The sequence below is a fragment of the Empidonax traillii genome, unplaced genomic scaffold (assembly GCF_003031625.1).
Source record: "Empidonax traillii isolate 1590-97213 ecotype Southwest subspecies unplaced genomic scaffold, ASM303162v1 scaffold823:size356304, whole genome shotgun sequence".
Classification (NCBI taxonomy): Eukaryota; Metazoa; Chordata; class Aves; order Passeriformes; family Tyrannidae; genus Empidonax; species Empidonax traillii.
Window position 1 is genome coordinate 328,185 of NW_020956016.1, and position 19,440 is coordinate 347,624.

Genomic DNA, 19,440 nt, shown 5'->3' on the forward strand with positions numbered 1-19,440 from the left:
AAGCAGTAGAACAGTAGTTGGAAATATTTACTTTTCATTTGGGAAAGCCAGGGACTGCAGTCCAACAGGACAAACAGAAATGAACACCATGACGGCAGAAAGCCACATGTTGGGACAGAGAGGCTAGAAGGCTGTTAACTCAGTTCTTCTCCATGAGGTGTTGGAAACAAACTAATCTGGAAGCATTGTGCAAAATACATATTTTCTGGAGTCATTCTACATTTAGCCAGACAATTTTTAGTTTTATACAGTAAGTAAAAACAAATAAAAGGATCAAAGGAGTGCTGCATTCTTTTCCCTAGGACTTTTGCCTACTAAGTTTCATGTCCTCAAAACACTTAAATGGGAGCAACAGTTTCAGAGATAGTTACAAGAAAGAAAATAGCAAAGATCATGCAGAACTTCAAAGAACAACTAGGCTGTAAATGGGCAAAGCAATCATTAAAACTAAACTAGAATGATAACAAAAGTAACATAATCTACCAGTTAACACCGTGCTCAAGTCAGAGCTAAACCCCCCCCTCACCTGCAGCACTTTGGGTTTTAGATAAATGCAACATTTACATCCTGTCTGCTTTAATCTGCTAGAATAAAGACTGTGACTGAGCTAGACACTACTATATAACTAGTTCACTTGGTTTTGAACACATAATTAACACTTGGCGTGCCCAACTAAAGCCAACTGAACTGTCTCCCACTATTTATTTTCAGGAACTGATCTCTTCTCTCTAGTGACCAGAGGGAACAGAATGAATGTGTGTCAGGGGAGGCTTAGGTTGGGTATTAGGAAAAGGTTCCTCACCCAGAGGGTGGTTGGGTGCTAGAACAGGTACCCCAGAGATGTGGTCACAACACCGAGCCTGGCAGAGTTCAAGAAGTGCTTGGACAACACTCTCAGGCACATGCTGTTGTTCCTGGGGCTGTCCTGGGCAGGGCCAGGAGATGGACTTGATGATCCTTGTGAATCCCTTCCAACTGAGGATACTATTCTACGATTCTGTGATTATGCACTTTCAATTCTGAAGTTGAAACTTTTGTGGGCTTCTCCCGCAAAGTGGGGGTGTGTGTGTGTATATTAGGAGAGCATTTGTACAAAGAAAAGCCTCATCTACTATATTGGTAGTAGGAAGGAATATCAAAATTTGAAAAAGGCATTTCAGATTAAAAAAAAGTACTTAAAACTACAAAGTTAGGATTGACATAAAAATAGTGCCAGCATTACTAGTTAAACATGTTCTTTTCCAGTTCAGTTGTGTTAAATAAAACCTGGCAAAAGAAGTTTAAAATTTTTTCTGTCGCTCAAACTAAAATTAGGGATGCTTAGAACCTTCCTTGAATCCCATTTTTCTACTTGTCTTGGCTCACTATATCTTATTTCTTTTTATCTTGGAGGCCTTGTTATAACGATATGTGATATAAAGTATTGGTACCAAAAATTTAAACACGCATTGTGCTTTATGAGGTACTACTGTGTTATTCTATTCATGAGATATTCAGAGTTATCAGGACTTGAAAACTTCTACTGGATTTTATAGTGCAATAAAAAAAAAGAGCGTAATATTGTGGATAACAGCTGCCATCAGGTATGCCATCTGAGATAATCCTTGCACAGCTCCTAACAAAATGCAGTAAGAATGGAAATGTGCCATGGGTAGAGCTTCATGATAGCACTGCAGGGCCTGGGCAGTGCACATTCACCAGGAGACACTCAGTACTCCAGGTAGACTCCAAAGAGTAGTGAAGTTGTACAACACACCTCTGACTACCAGTGCAACTCAGGATGGGAAGCATGTAAAGCATGTGGCATGCTGGCTAGTAAAACTGGATTTACAGCCCCTCTGTACTGCCAAACAGTGCTAAGCAAGTGAAGAGTTACACCGCTGCTTACACCTCCCTCTGTTCCCTTTTCCTCCTCTACCCTAGATTTAACACTGCATGTGGCTTCTTCCCCACATACACCCCATTGCCCTATGATTGCACACACCCTTATTTCTCATTGTTTTCCTCCAAGTACCTACTTATTTCATAATGAAAGATATTTGGAGCAATTAGTAGCTTATATGAAGAAATACTTAGCAGTATTCGGACTGCAAAAACCTGCGAAAGCAGATTCTTTTGTCTTTAGAAAAATAAATCAGGGAAAATTGCTTACAGCTCCAGACTTTGAAATTTTTCTTATTTGCCATATGACCAAGGTCACAACTACTTAGTTTTCAAGGATTAGGCTAGAAATGGCTGGTGTGATCATCTACAGAGAGACCGAAAGACTACGGAAACTTTGTGCAGAAAATCGTTCCTTGAACATCTCTGTTCTTTCTCAGCACTTCCAATCCATGAATTCAGTATTAATTTTTCAGACTTTTCACTCATCAAAAACTGCCACATGTAAGAGCTTACCTACACCTAAACCTGCATGTTTTGGGGATCTAAAGTGCCTGGAGTAAGCCAGAGTAGAACAAATGCTCTCAGAAAAAAACAGTTATGCCAAGAATGGGAACATCACAAAAGAGAATTGACATAATCACCAAGATCCATGAAGACAAAGAAATTCTCACTACAACTTAGACATTACAAAAGTAGTTAAGGAGAACATTTTGCCTGGAATTTGTGAGACCAAAAGCTTGACTGCTTTCAGATTTGTATCTCTGTCTGCTCTGCAGTTTCCCAATCCAAGGTAAACCCAGGATCTTCTCCCTACCTTAGACTTCGGTGCAGTTTCAGTAAGTAGCAACATGCCAAGATTTTCTCACCAACAGTTCTGTGGAAAAGACCGTCTTCTGGAAACTGGGATATGGGAGGAATGGTTTGAACAAACCCATGCACTTAGATACCCAAGTGTAAGCAAACTCATTGTATGAAGCAGGAACACCATTTTGCTTGCTGGGGACTCAGCATGGACAGCTGCTTAATTCTTAAAACAACACACAGGTCCCAGTCCTCAGGAGAGATCTGCAAGGTCTGCATTCCAAACACGCAGAAGCAGCAAAGCCCATAAAAGTTACGTGAAATCCCAACATCTTTCTCCTGAGTCCTGTTTATGGTAAGGTTTAGGTGACTCACCATTTTGTGCACTAGGGTAGTCCACAAGTTCCCTTGTGAAGCACATAAGACTCACCACCACCATTCTGCATGCCACTCAGGGTGGCCAGACACCTTAAAGCACAACTCTAACTTGTATCCTCCAAGTACCTGAAGAGCCTGCTTTCAGTAACTTTTGCTGAGTAAAAGAGGCTTCCAGGACTGCCCTCAACAAATCTCTCAGAAGTATAGCATATGCTTTACAGGAAGAAAAAAACCCCACGCCTCTATTTAAAAATGACCACTGACAAAGAATCTGGCACACTGCTGGTTAAGTGTTCCAGTATCTTAATTAGGTTCCATTAAAATTGTTTGCTTAAATCCCAAAATTTATCTGGCTTCAATTTCAAGACATTTCATCCTATTATAGCTTTGTTAGATCAAAGAATTCTGTATTATCAAACTACATTTCTTCATGGAGGTAATTATAGGTAGATCCTAATTTCGTAACCGTCTGCCTTTAAAGTAAGCTCTCCCAGTGTTATAACGCATGTGCTTGATTTTTGGCACAAGAACTGGATACTGCATTTGGCACTAGTGTAAGCACTACTGGAACAAAAGTAGTATTGCCTCCCCCATACCATTTGATATTCCCTTTTTAATGCATCCAAGAATTGCATTTGGCCAAGTGGGAGCTTATGTTCAGCTGACAATCCATCACGTCTCCTAACTTTCTCTCAAAACACTGATCCTTGGGATGGGTTCCCATTCCGTTTCCAGATGTATGACTTTACACTTGGTGATAGTGAAACAGGCTGTATGAGCTGGACACCGGCAAAGAAAAGAATATCAATTAACTGTAAAGCATATAAACCTTAGCGCGCCTGCAAAATTTGTGAGTTGCTAACATTTCAGTCTCCTGTTGCTTCTCCAATAGCTATTAGGTAAAGCTCCTGGCTTCAGTTCTGAGGAACTAACAGGAAGACGTTGGTCATTCTGAAAGAGGAGAAGAGTTCACAGAAATTTTATTTCAGAATGTGTCAGCAGCTGGCAGTTACGGACAGCAAGTAAGCAACAGCATGTTTCCAAGAACCTGAACTTTACCACAGAATGTTGACAAAGGATCTGAGTTATTGTTTAGGGACTAAACTATTGTGTATCTGCTACATTTTTATTAACTCAGATTACCTCATAAATGCTCCAAAACTCATGCACTGAGTAAGTAAGTGGATAGTGCCCCATTTTCTAGTGCCCTTAGCCACCACATTATGAGCTGTTTCTGTACATGCCTATTACGGGAGATGCCTGAAGAGCAGTACCAAAAATCCTGAAAGCTATGCAACTATAAAAGGTGACTAACTACATCAAATGGCCTACACACAGCTACACTTTAGTATTAGTTTCCACACTAACATTTTGCAGCTGTTATCTGAGAGGATTTAAGAGGCAGGCAAGAAAAATGAGTTGCTTAAGTACCATGAAAACCAAATTAACTTTCTTCTCAACTAATGCTTCAGTCCACGCATTCCTTTAAATAAAATCAGGGACCTACAGGGCACTCTTATCAGCCAAACAAGGTCCTACAGCACTAGTTTAATGAGTTAATCTTGTATTCTCTATCCCTATCATACAATGTCTGCTATCCATTTGAATGGCTTCGTTATATTCATGCTTTTCTGTTAAAATACTAGAACACAGGTATGAATCAAAAAACTGAAACTCTGTAGCAAAGCAATGGACAAACTACCAACTGAACAGACTTTTCTCAGGTCCGTCCCCCTGACATGCAGATTTCATTGCTTGTGTGCATTCTGAACAAAAGTAAGACTGGACACTTACAAGATCAATCTTATTAGTTGTCCAAAGAAATTATTTTATCCCTTCATCCAGCAACCTTATGAAAATGTTTTTTCCCCTATAAAACAGCTTATCACATTATGAAGATGCAATACTTTATGATTTTCAACTCAAACTCATTTAACCTCTTTCAAGCACGTACCAGTAGTCTAATTACTTGCACTAAATAGCTGTGAGGAAACAAAATTCTTCTGATTTAGTGCAGTCAGCTTAAATGGACAAAGGTGTCAGTACTTCCATATTTTGACACAAGAAGTTGTTCCTGTTCTTTGGAGCTCAACTCACAACAGGGGAATTATCAGTTCTGGTTTTAAGACTCCGCTGTTCGAGTATCTGGAAGCAGTGACCCATATGACTGACACTCAGCCCTTCTGCCAACTCCTAACCACAATCACAAACAAAAGCAAACTATTTTTAGTTAACAGGCCACCATAATTTCCCAAGTTATTTTGAAACAAAACTAGCTTCTGACAGGCTTCAATAAACGAGCATTGCTGTTATAAAGTTTTATTTAAACTGAAGCACAGAAATAAGCTCTTGCACAACTTGACATAAAAAATAAAACCCAATGCCAGTGATTTTTAAATGGAGATCCTTCACTGGTGATGTAAATACAGCTTGCCTGTACCTGATAGAAGCGTTTCGGTCAGAGCAGACACAACTTGTTCATCTGTTGCACCAAATGCCTTGGCAGGCTAAGACTCCTCCAGTAAAGTGCTTGCAAGAAGAGAAATCAGTTTGAACGCAGTTACATGTTTTACTAGTCCCTGTGTTTCAAATTTGTTCTGTGCTACATCTACACATTGTCAACTGCTCAAATCCTCATGAATTCTGTGGTCTTCACTTCTCTCAGATCTGCAGTAGAACACTGCAAACAAAATATGTAATTAAACTAAGTAATTATCTAGGATAAATTGCTATTTTGTAAAGTCTTTCATGCTTCCTTTGGTAAAATATACCAAGATGTTCAGTGCTGGAAGTAATTACAATCTTGAAATCAGGATTTAAAGAACCGATTCACACTTGCTGCTTCTTCACATACGAAAATTTTCACACAGCTTTTTTGGTGCGCTGCAACTAAGCAGGAACCCCACTCCCTTCATAGCATACAGCCCAGCATGTAATTTACTGTACTTTTAATCACAACAAATGTTGCCACTCGAAACCTCACCTGTTACCTGCATAAATCCTTCAAAATTTTCTTTCTCCTAGTGAAGGTTAAACGGTATCTACATATTGCTCATTCAAACTATACATGGCTCTTTGAAGCAGGTTACTCCAAAGTGAACCTGGCAACCACTGCCACTTCAGAAGAGGGTCACAAAATGAGACCAATGGAGACAACAATGTTTTGTGCAAGATTGTTTTATTAACAGACCAGAATTTGAAATATTGCAGCTGGGCATCTGTATCTGCAAGGAAAAAAAGAAAAAGGTATCATTAGGCACATGAAGATTGGAAACTACTTTGGCCACAAGAGAAAGTAATACATTTTTACAGTTTATAATCTGGGCTGAAACACTCATTTCACGGGATTTAAGAATGCAGTAATCTTCCACACAATAACTAATGTCTAGATTAACATCTCTCCACTGAAAACACAGATTTCAAGTGCCAGACCTAACAGGATAAACATTTCTACCTTGAACCATTGCTACCTGAACTTGATATTTAAAGATGTGCTTGAGACATCGTGCATATTCCAGCTTTTGCTGCGCTTTCATTTTAAGCACATTTCATGGTCTATTTACATACAAAACCAAAAAGCTGACTTGAGATGAGTTCCTGTAAAGTTTGCTTGAAAAGTAATGAAATTCAGTATGTTGCCAATACTAAATTGTAAAAAATTTGCTATGAAGTACTATGCTCTTTCCCCCCATCTACATAAAGGAATCAGTTCTGGAAGTCTATTTTTTAATTCATTTGAGACTATCACTTAAGTAATAAGAAATAAAGACAAACAGCAAGAAACCATCTACACATAGGAAAGAGGAATACTTGTCTTCAGATACACAACCATTCATAATGACAGTATTTAAAGAGTATTGTCAGCACATCACCTGAACCTACTACTCTAACTGCCCATCACCTGAGTAGAAACTACAACATTGTTCCTTTTTCTACCTGTAAGCTACTTGTATTTTAAGCATGCACTCTATTTAAAGCAGTAGGGAAACAGCAGCAGTAGAGAGTGGAAGAGACAAGAACAGTCAGATTTACAGAGTTATGTATGTTTGATGTTTGCATTCACAGAAGCACATCTGCTTACAAGCATAAAGTAAGATACTGCATGGTCCCTTCTCAAATTAAAAGATGGAGTAAAGCCCTGATGTAAATCCCCACTTACATGGGATGCTGAGCTACAAGTCCAACAAAAAAAACGAGAAACCAACAGAATACCCCCCATTTCTCTACAAATGTACTAACCCTCATTACTAACCCTCACAGGTGTTTACACTGCAATACTGAAATAGAAGCCTCCCTCCTGTAGGAAGGCTACTGAAATCAAGACTACCAGTACACATCGGATGTTTGGCAGGGAAGATAGAGAAAGGATCTACCCTGACAGAAAAGCTGTAGTGTTTCCATTAAAAACCAACAGTTTCCATCTTATGCTCAAAATCCAGACAGAAGCACAAGGCGAAACTAGTTTTCCCCAGTCTTGGTTATGAAGCCTCATTGCACTAACTTCAGGGAAGTATCTGCCAGTACTGAACATTCTGCCACTGGCAGCAAAATTTCTACAAGAATATTAGAATGGGTAACACCACGTCACCCCAGACAATATTACAACAAATGCTACAGCAATTCCTCTTCTCAAAGTTACCCCACTTCTTCCCACAGTTGACCTAAAGAGCTTCACAAGGGCACTGTTCCCAGTAAGCAACTATTTTCCTAAAGTGCCTTGTAACCAGTGCTTTAAAACCCTTCTGGCTTCAGAGATGGAGGTAACAACAAAACATGCAAGAAGCTTGGGGGGGGTGAAAACTGAAGAAGACAGCAGCCTACAAAAAAACCTTCAATAAAAGCTGTCAGTCAAACAGGAAGTATTTCCTAGGTCTCCTTTGACTCCTTGGACAGACATCAGACCTCAACGAGCTCAGCTTGTTGTGCCTTGTTGGCTGTAAGAATACTTTTAAACGACTTGAGAAAAAAAAAAAAACAGAGCAAAGCAAGACTTCCCTCCCTTCACAAACTTTCATTTCTGAGAACTCATCCAAACAGCAACTGCACCTATTTTACACTGAAAATTCACAACACTATGCACCTTTTTTATTAACTAACACTCTGGAAGTTAAGAATTCCTAAGTAAACTTCATATCTGATATAAAAGGAAAACCAAAACCCTACAAAAAACAAACAAACATCAACAAAAAAACCAAATAAACCCCAACAAGCCAACCAAAAACCTTTTTGGTTTTGGAGGAATTGATTTGCGGAAAACTGGGTCTTTGCCTGTTAACCTTTCCAAGCACACTAAAACAAAAAAGGTTTCTTGAATTCCAGCATACCTATCACACTAAAAGGGCATTTATCCTTGACTTAAAATAGTGTATGGGCAACACCAAAGCTAGTTTAGCGTGTAAAAAGCAAAGGCAAGAATTCTGAAAAAATTTTGGCTTTGAATGGCTGAGACTTTTCAGTAAAGCAGCAACAACAGAGTGACAACAATAGATGAGAGAGACAGTTTGAACTAGATCCTACCTTTGAACTAGATCGTACGTTCAGGACTCAACTGTCACTGTAAACTACTTTAAGTGTTGATAAACCTTCCTATTTCTAAAGGACAGACAACTCAAATGGGCAAATCAGTCTTTCAAAATTACCATCTTGGTCATTATACGTGAAAGCTTTAAGTGAATCATTCTGAAGCTTGAGCAAGTTGAAAATTTATACCAGTCCTAAACAAGCTTTTATACACAACCTGAAAAAAAAAAAAACTTGTAACCACAACACTTTGATCAGATTAAGAATTCAATAACGAGGGCTGAAAATTTTAGCCAAGATCTCAAGGCTTCCCATATTAAAACCAAATAAAGTTTTAAAGCAAGTTATTGGTAATGTTGTATTTCCAGAATAGTTTAACTTCTTCACAAATATTTAAGCTTAATTAAACTTGAAAAATAAAACGAGAACACTGTATTGCTCAAGTAGCTTTGTACTGTAGATACCACCCAAGCATGAGTGAGCATCTATTAATACTAAATGTCTGACAATAACAGCAGCAGCCGACAGAGCAGAGATGAACAGTGGGTTGCCCTTGGCAACATCTCACCATTAGTTCATTCTCCTTATGAGCCTGTTGATCTGGTCTTCTCTGTTACCAGCATCTCCACCTTCCACAAAGTGGATTGTTTTCTTTTTCATTCCACCCCGAGGAGAGGACAACTTGAAGGGCCAAAGGAAGTTGTTCACAACCTTGAAATGCTTGCCAACAGTGTAAATTTCATGGATCACATCTTCCATGCAGATGATGCCAAGCTTTCCTAAAATTCAGAAACACTGTTTTCAGAAAGGCTACAGAACCACTAGTCAATAAATAACAAGCTAAAAATTATCATGTTGTTACTGTCATGCCTACTTATTTTGATAAACTTCAGGAAGTCAGAAAGCACTAATTCGGTCACGAAACTGAATGGCTGACTTTTCCATTTAAAATGGACTAGTTGCAGCCAACTCAACATTTAGTTGGCACATTTGGAAAGAGGCATCAGTTTCTACCGTTAAATACTGGTAACTAGCAATGAGGAACAACAAAACAACAACACTTAGTGAATCTTAGGGAAGTACTTTCAAGAAAAGTTAGACTGAATACACTTAAACCACAGCTACAAGTAGCCCACAGAAATTCATTGAACTATTTAGTTAGGCTGATGAATAATGCAACAGCATGTTTGCTTAATGCTTTTCCAGTCTTCAGCAACATATTACAAGTTAACTGCTCATAAGATACACTTGTAAAAAGAAAACTGATTATAACACAATACTTGTATGTTTATAATCCGTTCATCTATTGCACTGGAAAAGGAACAAACATGACACAGCCTAATTTAAAGCAAAATGCAAATCAAGTGCCAAAAAAAGGAGATATTAAAGCGTTTGCTTTCATTCATCCTGGCACAGCTGCAGAAGAAAAGGCCTCCTGGAGCAGTCCATATCCCAACAATTGATCACCACCCTTCATTTTTTCTAAATACACTGATCACTTTTACTAGCTAGTTCTTCTTTCAGCACGTTTAAAAAGTCTGTTTATCAGATCACAAAAGTCAATTTTAAAATGTCTAACATTAAGCCTGAAAGTTCAAAGCTATGTATGATGATTCTTTCCTGCTGCAGAGCTTTTTCACTACTGAAAGATCTACTGTCCTAATAAAGGTCAAGGAGTCCACACTTAAAATTACATACTTAAAACGCTAAAATTTGATTCTTTTCACCAGTTTTCAATATTTTATATCAGAAGTTACTTCTGGCTTGCTTTGTCTTAAGCAGTTAAAATAGAAGCAGAGATATTAACTAAGCCCTAATATGCTCCAGAGACACACAAGGACCAATGTCCAGCTCAGCACTGATCACCCAAGGCACCAAGCTGGTGCCTGTTTTGCTCAGCAGTGTTTACCAAGGCGTTTCTGGATCAGGCGGTTGTCAGTGAGAGCGATGCGCTGCTTGTTGATCTTGCCGTAACCGCGCTTGTAGATCAACTCGTGCACGGACTTCAGGTTGGGGTACCTGCAACAGCCAAGTTAAAAAACCCAAAAAACTAAGTCTCTGCAAGCCACATTCCAGGTTAACATCCCTGGTTTAGACTCCAATAACAAACAATTTAGGATCATTTCAGCACATTCCAAATTTAAATACAAGAGCAACAGGGAAGCAACTTTTACTCACACCAGGTTCCCAAGAACACCAGTATGAGAGTATAACCATATCCATCAAGCAGTACCTTTAAAGCACTGCCTTAATCATGTTTTCAATTCAAAGGAGGGAAAGACCACTGAAGATAAAAAAATCCTGCAAGTCCATCGTAGCAAAACACAACAGGTGCTCAACATTGGCACACCAATGAGGTAAAACTGGCCATGTCACTCACCCCCAGGCGATGTAGGGCTCCACAATTCGCAACATGTTGATAGAAGCTTTGTTGAGCTTTACAAATGTGCCATTAAAAATCTGGCGCAGGCGAAGAAGCTGCAACACTTTGCGGACCTTGGGGCTGACACCATTGGTACTGGAGAAAGAGGGGAAAGTCCTCAGTTATCAACATCCCAGAAACACCAGGGAACAGCTTAAAAAAGACCAAAACACAATAGCATTGTTCCCACATTAAAAAGCATCACTATTTCACCAATGACACAAAGCAAGCTTAGTAATTAACTTACTACCTCTGTATATTTCAGTGTTAAGTTGAAATATCTCCTTCCATGAAATGATTGAAAGTATTACACTGAAACAATTTAGAACTAGCCTGGTACTCTCCTGAACATAATTCTTCCAAACACATCTTCTGTTAGTCTTCTTTAACATCTTACCAAATAATTAAACAAACACTTGAAGAAAAGCTCACTAGAATGTCTGGGAATAGGGACATGCAATTTTATTGAGCTCAAGGTGAGACAGAACAACTGTCTGCACGTATTTACAGCATTGTCTTCTTAAAAATCAGGGACTCCTAAAGACAACAGATAGCAAGCGAAATGATTTGGCACTTAATGATATACACCTCTGGTGTATTTACAACATAATGCCACCCACTACCTAAGCCACTGGTGGAAGGCTTGATCTTATTTACATATTTAGGCCCTCAAAACACAGAGGTAACAGGAAAGTCAACTCCAGTGCTTTTGAACATAAAACTGCTTACACCCGTGCTCAGCCTTACCCTCTTATTCTGATCACAAATGCCAGTTTGGGCTCGGCTGGGACATAGTAGTTTCCAGCTTTCCGGGCCATCCTGGCCATGCGGATCTCCTGCCGGTACATGTGCCTGTACTCCTTGTGGTAAGCCTGGGCTTTGGCATAGATGAGTTTTCTTTGGGCCTTACGGTACTGCAGGAAATTGGGAATTGCAGAGGGTTACACAGAGCTTTAAAACACATAAAAATCAACTTCAAATAACGTGCCACGTTTTAGAACTTCCCACAAATGACACAGATAAAGTAACACACAGCTCAGAACAGCCCTCACTGATGCTTTAAGAGCCTGGCAGGCTGTTACATAAGCAGTATGTATGTATGCTTTGCCTTGAACACTGTCATCATTCCTGACCCTTCATTCAGAAACTGTAGGGACAGGACAAGGAGTAATGGGTACAAACTGAAAGAGAGGAAATATAGGTTAGATATCAGGAAGAAATTCTTTACTGTGAGAGTGGTAAGACACTGGAACAGGTTGCCCAAGGAGTTTGTGGATGCCCCATTCCTGAAAGTGTTCGAGGCCAGGCTGGATGGAGCTATGAGCAACCTGGCCTAGAGGGAGGTGTCCTTGCCCAAGGCAGGAGGTTGGGACTAGATGATCTTTAAGGTCCCTTCCAACCCCTTAACATTCCATGATTCTGTGATCATGCATCAAGCTCACCCTCACAAAGACTGTAACCTCCTGCCTCGTACAAGACTAACTTCAGTGTGACAGACAACAGCACGCTTGACCCTTGACTGCCTGGAACTGGTCTGTTATCAACCAAAAAAAGCATATTTTAGTCCAAATCTTGACAAAAATATCAACATGCTGGTCCTAATTACCATATATTGGATCATATTAGCAGTAGCAGCAGCTGCCACTGGAACAGATAAACAATCTAAGCCAAAGGGTCAAAGAATATTCACCTTTTTTATAGCCAAAATCTTCTTCTGCCGCTTGGCTTTCATGGCCGCATAAGCCTGCCGCTTCTTCAGCAGGCTCTCGGGCACAGAGGGCACCTTCTTTGCTCTGAGTGGAGACAGAAACAAAAAACATGGCTTTTAGCTGAGATGAAGAAACCCAAAGGACACTGTTCCATATGACAAACATCAATGATGACTCTCTCAACGTGAGGTGTGCACAAGCCTTGCTGCCTCTGGACACTTCCTTGTTCCCACTGTCCCCAGGCCCAGAGTAGCATCCTAGGACATTTTCTCGAGACTGAACTAGGTGATTTCCTGGGTTCAGAACCTGTACAGTTCCCCTCTCACACAGGGAACCCTGACAGACCAACTACTGAGCTGCACACAGCCCATGTGGATGGATGACTGCACACCCGAGAACCCCCCAGTGGCAATTTTTCCTTACTTTGCTGTAGCACAATTTGTAATAAAACAAAGACTGGCTCAAAGAGAATTTCTGACTAATAAACATTTCAGCAGGTGCTTGAAAAGGACAAGCTAATTTGGCAGCCCTCTGAATTTAATTCATAGCACTTTCAAGTTGTTTGGATGCTCAGAGAATCACAGGACAGGTCGGGTTGGAAGGGACCACAGGGGGTCATGAGGTCCAATCTCCCTGCTCAAGCAGGGTCATCCCCGAGCACGCTGCACAGGATTATGTCCAGACAGTTCTCCATGCCTCCAGTGAGGGACATTCCACAACATCTCTGGGCAACCTGTTGCAATGATCAGTCACCCACGCAGTAAAGAACTTCTTCCCCACGCTGAGGTGGAACTTTCTGTGCATCAGTTTCTGCCCCCTGCCTCTTATCCCAGAGATCTTAAAATCTCAGATGCAACAACACTCGCCAGCGCACAGTTTACAGGACTACAATCGCCCGGGCGAGCTCCCGCTCTGGCGCGATCCCTCCCTGCTCCCGCCCCCCAACAGCCCTGACCGCGCTCCCGCCCGGCCCGGAGACCCCGCCGGCCCAGCCGCGCCGCCGGCCCTCCCCTCCCACGGCTGCCGGCTCCGGCGGCGGCGCGGCGGCCCGGGGGGTAGCGGAGCAGTGTCCGTGCGGCCCGGGGAGCGGTGGAGGGGGTGGATGGCGGTGGATGGGGCGGGAGGGGCCGGCACTCACTCCTTGTCCGCCATCGCAGCACCGGAAGAGAGAGGGGAACGCGCCTGCGCGGCGAGCTCTTAGCCCATTCGCCCGCGCGGGCGGGGGCCTGCGAGCTGCTAGGACCCCGGGGCTTGGACGTCCGCCATTGCGCCTGATCTCAGGGTGGGCTATGGGGTGGCCGACGAATGCCTGAATTAAAAGTGTCCGGGAGCCGTCTCCGCCCAGTAAGGCTGGAGCAGGGCATGTCCCGGGATTGGCCGTGACCTGGGATTGGTTGTGTCCTGGGACTGGCCGTATCCTGGGACTGGGTGTGTCCCCAGGCGGGGCCGAAGTCGCTCCGCCGCCAGACCCGGCCTTCCTGGCAGGAGGCTGGGATCGAGCTGTGCGGTTGCGGGGCTCCCCAGGCGTTTCGCATCAAGCAGGATTATCCCTATTCCAGGTTTAAACCCTGTGCTTAAAGGCACCGGGACGCTACCTGCCGCCCGCGCTCGGTACCGAGGCGGCCATGAGGCTGAGAGCGGGAAAATGTCGCTCCCCCGGACCCGGCAGGGAGGGGGGAGCGGCGGGTCCTGCCCAGCCCCGGAGCTTCCCGCAGGAGAGCCCGGAGTCCCGGGGATGTTCCCGTTCCTGCGGCTGGAGCTCGGCTCTCGCGGGCAGGATTGTTCGCCGGGATGCGCGGGGAAATCGGAACTGCGGGCTCCGTTTGTGCCGGGATGTGCCTTCATTAGGCTGGGCGTCTTTGGGGCTCGCCGTAGGGACAGAAACTGCACAGGTGGAGAAGAGAAGCGGCTCGGGAAACAGCGCTGCCCAGCACAACCCTGCGGCTTGTAAGGCTGCTTAAGGCTGTGGCTCGTAGGTCTGATCCTATTCTGATCCTACCCTAAAGTGCTCCTAAGATCACCTGCGGAGGCGCCGGCACATCATTACACATGTACGGGAAGAAGGGAAATTAGTGGAACTCTGAGCAGCAGAGAGCTGTTCGGTATAACAGAAGTGTAGGCATCAGGGCTGGAGATAAGGAATGCCGAGCTCTGCGTTTCCTTTCCTGGTTTTATCTGTTGCCTGTTGACCACACGCAGAGGTGCCGGGTGGTACTAACACCCGAGAATCTTATTGAGAATGCTCGGGATTCTAGTTACAGCTGTATCGATGTTGATTTTTTACAATAGTAGTATTTTGTGCTAATACAGACGTTTCTATCCCTTGATCTCATTAGAAATATTATAGAAGGGGGTGATCAGCAAATATGAACTAAAACACCTGCAATATCTACTAAGGAAGAGGTTGTCTGCACATTTTTCCAAAATTTATGAACTCGAATTTCTGCTAAACCCGAGAGGCAGCGGTCATAAATATAAAACTCCAGTAACTTTTCTGAGAACGGGTAGCTGCCCAGGGAACAAAAGGGTAGCGTAGGACGAAAGGGACGCGGCTGCAGGCGAGCAGAGACCGTGGGATGAGTCTTGCTGGTCCACGTGTGGGAAATTGCAAGGGCACGCTCTGCTCCTCGTCCTCTGGAGCTGGTAGATGCCCTGGAGCGTGATGCTCGGGTGCCGTGGGGCCGCAGGGTGCCCATCTATAGAGAGAGGCCGCTATTGTCGCACAGCAAAAAAACATGCGTTCCGTGTGCTGGCACCCGTGAGCTCCCATTTCAGTCTGTGGCTGGTGAGATACCAGTGGCCCTATATCTGGCTGACAGACCGAGAAGCCATCGGGGTTTTGTTCAGCAGGGGAACCCGAGGCCCGCGGGTCCCGGGCACCCTGCGGGGATCCCGGCGGCTCCTGGCCACTCGCCGCTGCCCCGAGCACGGACCTTCAGCCCCCATTCGCGGTCCCCCGGCCCGCGCTGCACGGCCCTGCCGCAGCCCGGCCGCCCTCGGCCACCCCACGATGGCGCTGCGGCGGGCACGGCGCACCCGGAACGTGTAGTCCCATGCCGGGGGCGGGGGGACCGCCGGGATTCCCGCCCCGAGCCGCGCGAAGCTCCAGCCGCTCCCACTGCCGTTCCCGGCGGGGACCTCCCTTCTTGGCGGGGCGGGGCGGGGGCGGGGGGTCCCGGGAATGCGGGGCGGGACGGGCCAGCCCGGAGGCGGGGGGTCCCGGCAATGCGGGGCGGGACGAGCCGGCCCAGGGGCGGGACTCGGCCCCCCCCCCGGTCCGCCCTATATAGAGGGCCGAGCGAGCAAGATGTGCACTGCCAGCAGCGGGGCCGCGGGCGGGACGGGACGGGGCGGTGGCAGCGGGCGGCCAGAGTCGCGTCCGGGCTCCTTCCTCGGCGTGTGTGACTGAGGCGGGGCGCGGGGTGCCGAGGGCGGAGAAGGCGAGCTCGGCGGCGGGACCCCGGGAGCAGAGCCTCGCTCGGCGCCCGCAGCGGGCGGTCTCGGGCAGCGGCGGCCCCAGGTGGGGGAGCCGGGCGGCGAGGAGTCTCCGCGCCGCCGGCCCCGCGGGTCCCCCCGCACACCGGCAGCATGAACATCCTGCTGGAGTTCTTCGTGGTGACTTTCCGAGTGCTGTGGGCGTTTGTGCTGGCCGCGGCCAAGTGGCTGGTGCGGCCCAAGGAGAAGAGCGTGGCGGGGCAGGTGTGCCTGATCACCGGGGCGGGCAGCGGCCTGGGCCGCCTCTTCGCCCTGGAGTTTGCCCGGCGCAGGGCACTGCTGGTGCTGTGGGACATCAACACGCAGAGCAACGAGGAGACGGCGGGCATGGTACGGCACATCTACCGGGAGATGGCCGAGGAGGCGGCCACCGCTGCCCCCAGAGGTAAGCGCCGCGCTGCCGGGGCGGGCTCCGGGCGCTGCCCCTCACCGCTCACCTGCCCGACCCGGGGCCGCCTCGCCCGCGGCGGGCCGTGAGAGCGGGCCGGGCCGGAGACCGTGGGGCGTGGGACCCCCGCGGCTGCCGCTGCCAGGCAGAGCCGGCCCCGTGCCCGCAGCGCTGAGCGAAGACCCTTTTCGCGCAGCCTTAGGCTCGCTCCAGCGGCGGCTTTAAAACCTGCGGCTTTTCTTAAAGCGCTTTGACAGCGGTAGTAAATAGACGAGTCCTTGTGTATTGCACTGACACCGAAGTAAATGGAAGTTTTGCTGGTTTGGGATTGTATTTGCTCTTTACGTTTGACTACTTGTTTGAATGTCAAAAAGTGAGTAAGAACTTTATTGCTCCCCCACCCCTTTTGTTCTCTTATCTGTGTTCTTTAGTAGCTGGTGATGGAGAGAAAGATGCGCTGCCCCATTGCAACTTGCAGGTTTACACCTACACCTGTGATGTGGGCAAAAGAGAGAATGTCTACTCCATAGCTGAGAGGGTCCGCAAGGAGGTTGGCGAGGTGTCTGTCCTGGTTAACAATGCTGGTGTGGTCTCCGGGCACCATCTTCTGGAGTGTCCTGATGAACTTATTGAGAGGACCATGATGGTCAACTGCCACGCACACTTCTGGGTAACTATAAACTTCTTTCTGCTGCCCTTTTCGGCAGTTAATTTTGGGAAATGAACTGCTGTTGCTTAACTCCTTGAGTCTTGCAGTTTCTCCTTTTCATTTGCATGCCCGCTGCTTTGGGGGTTTTGTATTTTGAACTGACTGTTCTGTTTAACAGCAATCATGATTTAAAGATTGCTAACAAATAGTTTTAAATGAGCTATATCCTGCCAGAATCTAGAGTTCTAAGTCTTGTGCCCATTTCTGTAGCTCTAGATATGAAAACCTTTACAAATATAACCTCTGAATTTGCTTCAAGATTATTACTGTTAATGAATGGCTTCTCAGCCTTTTCTTCACATACTCTTCTGCCAGCACACTAGCAGCTTTAAGGTGCTGTTTTAATGATGGTTACAATAGCTAGCTTGCACATTTCTGGAAAAAAAGTTTAAAACTCCTGCTGGAAACGTTGTTTGAATTGCCTTGGAGGCAAATTGTTGCTTTTGAAGGCTGGGAGAAAAGGCAAAAAAGATTTCTCAAGAAATCAAGCCAAGAACACTTTCAGGAACCCTGCATATTTATCCTCATAGCTTTCTCTGAGGGTTGCCTTTAGAAGTAAGAAAATCTTTAATATGGTTTCTGGGATGGCATCGTCTCCATAACTAGCAGATGCTAATCGAGGAGAACAAACTATGTGATCTTGCTCTTTTTGTTCACTTAAATCTTGTTTTCCTGTTTGGTTTATTTTTAAACTCACAGTGGTGTGGCGTTACATAAATTGGAGTGTTGAAGGAGGGCATGATGCACACTTGGGTTAGCATTAGCTGTCAGACTGAGGCCATTGTTAGTATTAAAACTGTTCTTTGATTCTTCAAATAAGGTTATGAAATACACTTGCATAACAATGAAAGGATTAACCAATCTGAAATATACTTCAACTTAAACCTTCTTTCACTGGTCTTACCTGTTCGTAATAAAATTTTGTACAATGCTGCATCCTCAAAACTTAGAAGGCCCTCCCAAACTGAACTCTGTTAACGTGCAAGTGAAATGCTGCTTCATAACCCTAAAGGAGCCCCTTCAAATCTGGACTGTGAAATACTTAATGGCAGAGCAGTCTCTTTCCAATGTATTGTAAAGCTTGCAGAGAGAGTTCTTAAACTTCAGTGCACACAAAATAGTATGTTTAGAAACACTTTTGAATTCTAAAAATATGTTTTAAGGCAATCTGAAAGGTTCTGAGAAAACTCATGTGACTTCTTATAATTAAGAGCTCTGCATGTTCCCCTTCATAAAAGTTAAGTTGGTGCTTAAGCCAACAGAGATGTGCACTAGATTTAATGACTGTTATTGATGTGGTTTAAATGTCGAATTGACAGTTCCAAGAACTCTAAATTATGACATCACCATGAGTTAAAATATGGGAGGATCCTAAATTCTCCAGCTGTTCTTCCTTCAAACCTAAGTCATGCACTTATTTATAACAGTTTTAGGAACCTTTTTAAAGCACTCTGTGTGTTCTGAGTCTCTTACAGTAAGAGAAACCTAACTTATAGTACTGCTATGATTGGGTTTCCATAACAGTTCCATTCATCCTTAAATGTTAGTGTGAAGTAACTTTAAAATTTAAAAAAAAAATTACTGCAAGAAGGTAAAGCTAGATCTGAGCTGTGGAACTTGAGAATTTGGCTTAAGTTTTTAAGAAGCAGTCAACACCCTTTATATTTAATTGAGGATCTGTTCATATATACACTTCCTGTAGATCCTGTGTCCTGCTTTGCTTTTCCTCTTTTCTTTTGATGTTGGCAGAGCTCTTTTCCTTGTATTCCACTCCACAATCCCAGAAAAGATTGGCTTGACCAATAGTGGGTGGACTTCTGTTGAAAGTAATACTACTTAATTCAGAAGATATCATCTGAATCAGCTGATTTGAAGCCAACTTTTTTGATGCAAGTCAATGCTGACTTAAATAGAACAATGTGTCTAGATGTGTGAAGTCTTATATAGCTAGTCTTTTCCATGTCAGCTAAACTGGTGGTCCAAAAGCAAAGCTAATACTCTGGAGCATTATGTAGGCTTTTAACTATTCTTGGAGGGTGTTTAGTCCAAAAAGCTGTAAATGGATTTTGTAAAGACATGGCTCTTGCATGTATTACTGCTTCAGTAGTTAAGTTTCTGTACTTTCTGGGCGTTT

General features: G+C 44.3%; 2 protein-coding genes across 3 annotated transcripts; one reads left to right on the forward strand and one right to left on the reverse strand.

The window, feature by feature from the left end:
• Positions 1–4,434: 4,434 nt before the first annotated feature.
• On the reverse strand, positions 4,435–13,945 carry RPL7 (ribosomal protein L7). Of its 2 annotated transcripts, none has more exons than XM_027901938.1 (7): positions 13,853–13,945; positions 12,696–12,798; positions 11,753–11,919; positions 10,964–11,101; positions 10,493–10,602; positions 9,152–9,362; positions 4,435–4,447 (listed from the first exon to the last, which is right to left on the reverse strand). In XM_027901938.1, the coding sequence occupies exons 1-6, from the start codon at positions 13,864–13,866 to the stop codon at positions 9,154–9,156; spliced, it is 741 nt and encodes a 246-aa protein (XP_027757739.1). In that variant the 5' UTR covers positions 13,867–13,945; the 3' UTR covers positions 4,435–4,447; positions 9,152–9,153. The 2 variants fall into 2 exon arrangements, with proteins under 2 accessions (XP_027757739.1, XP_027757738.1); XM_027901937.1 differs by lacking the exon at positions 4,435–4,447 and adding an exon at positions 6,223–6,287.
• A 2,075-nt stretch (positions 13,946–16,020) lies between these two features.
• On the forward strand, positions 16,021–17,336 carry LOC114066881 (retinol dehydrogenase 10-like). Its single transcript, XM_027901923.1, has 2 exons — positions 16,021–16,594; positions 17,032–17,336. The coding sequence occupies exons 1-2, from the start codon at positions 16,303–16,305 to the stop codon at positions 17,319–17,321; spliced, it is 582 nt and encodes a 193-aa protein (XP_027757724.1). The 5' UTR covers positions 16,021–16,302; the 3' UTR covers positions 17,322–17,336.
• The last annotated feature ends 2,104 nt before the right edge of the window (positions 17,337–19,440 follow it).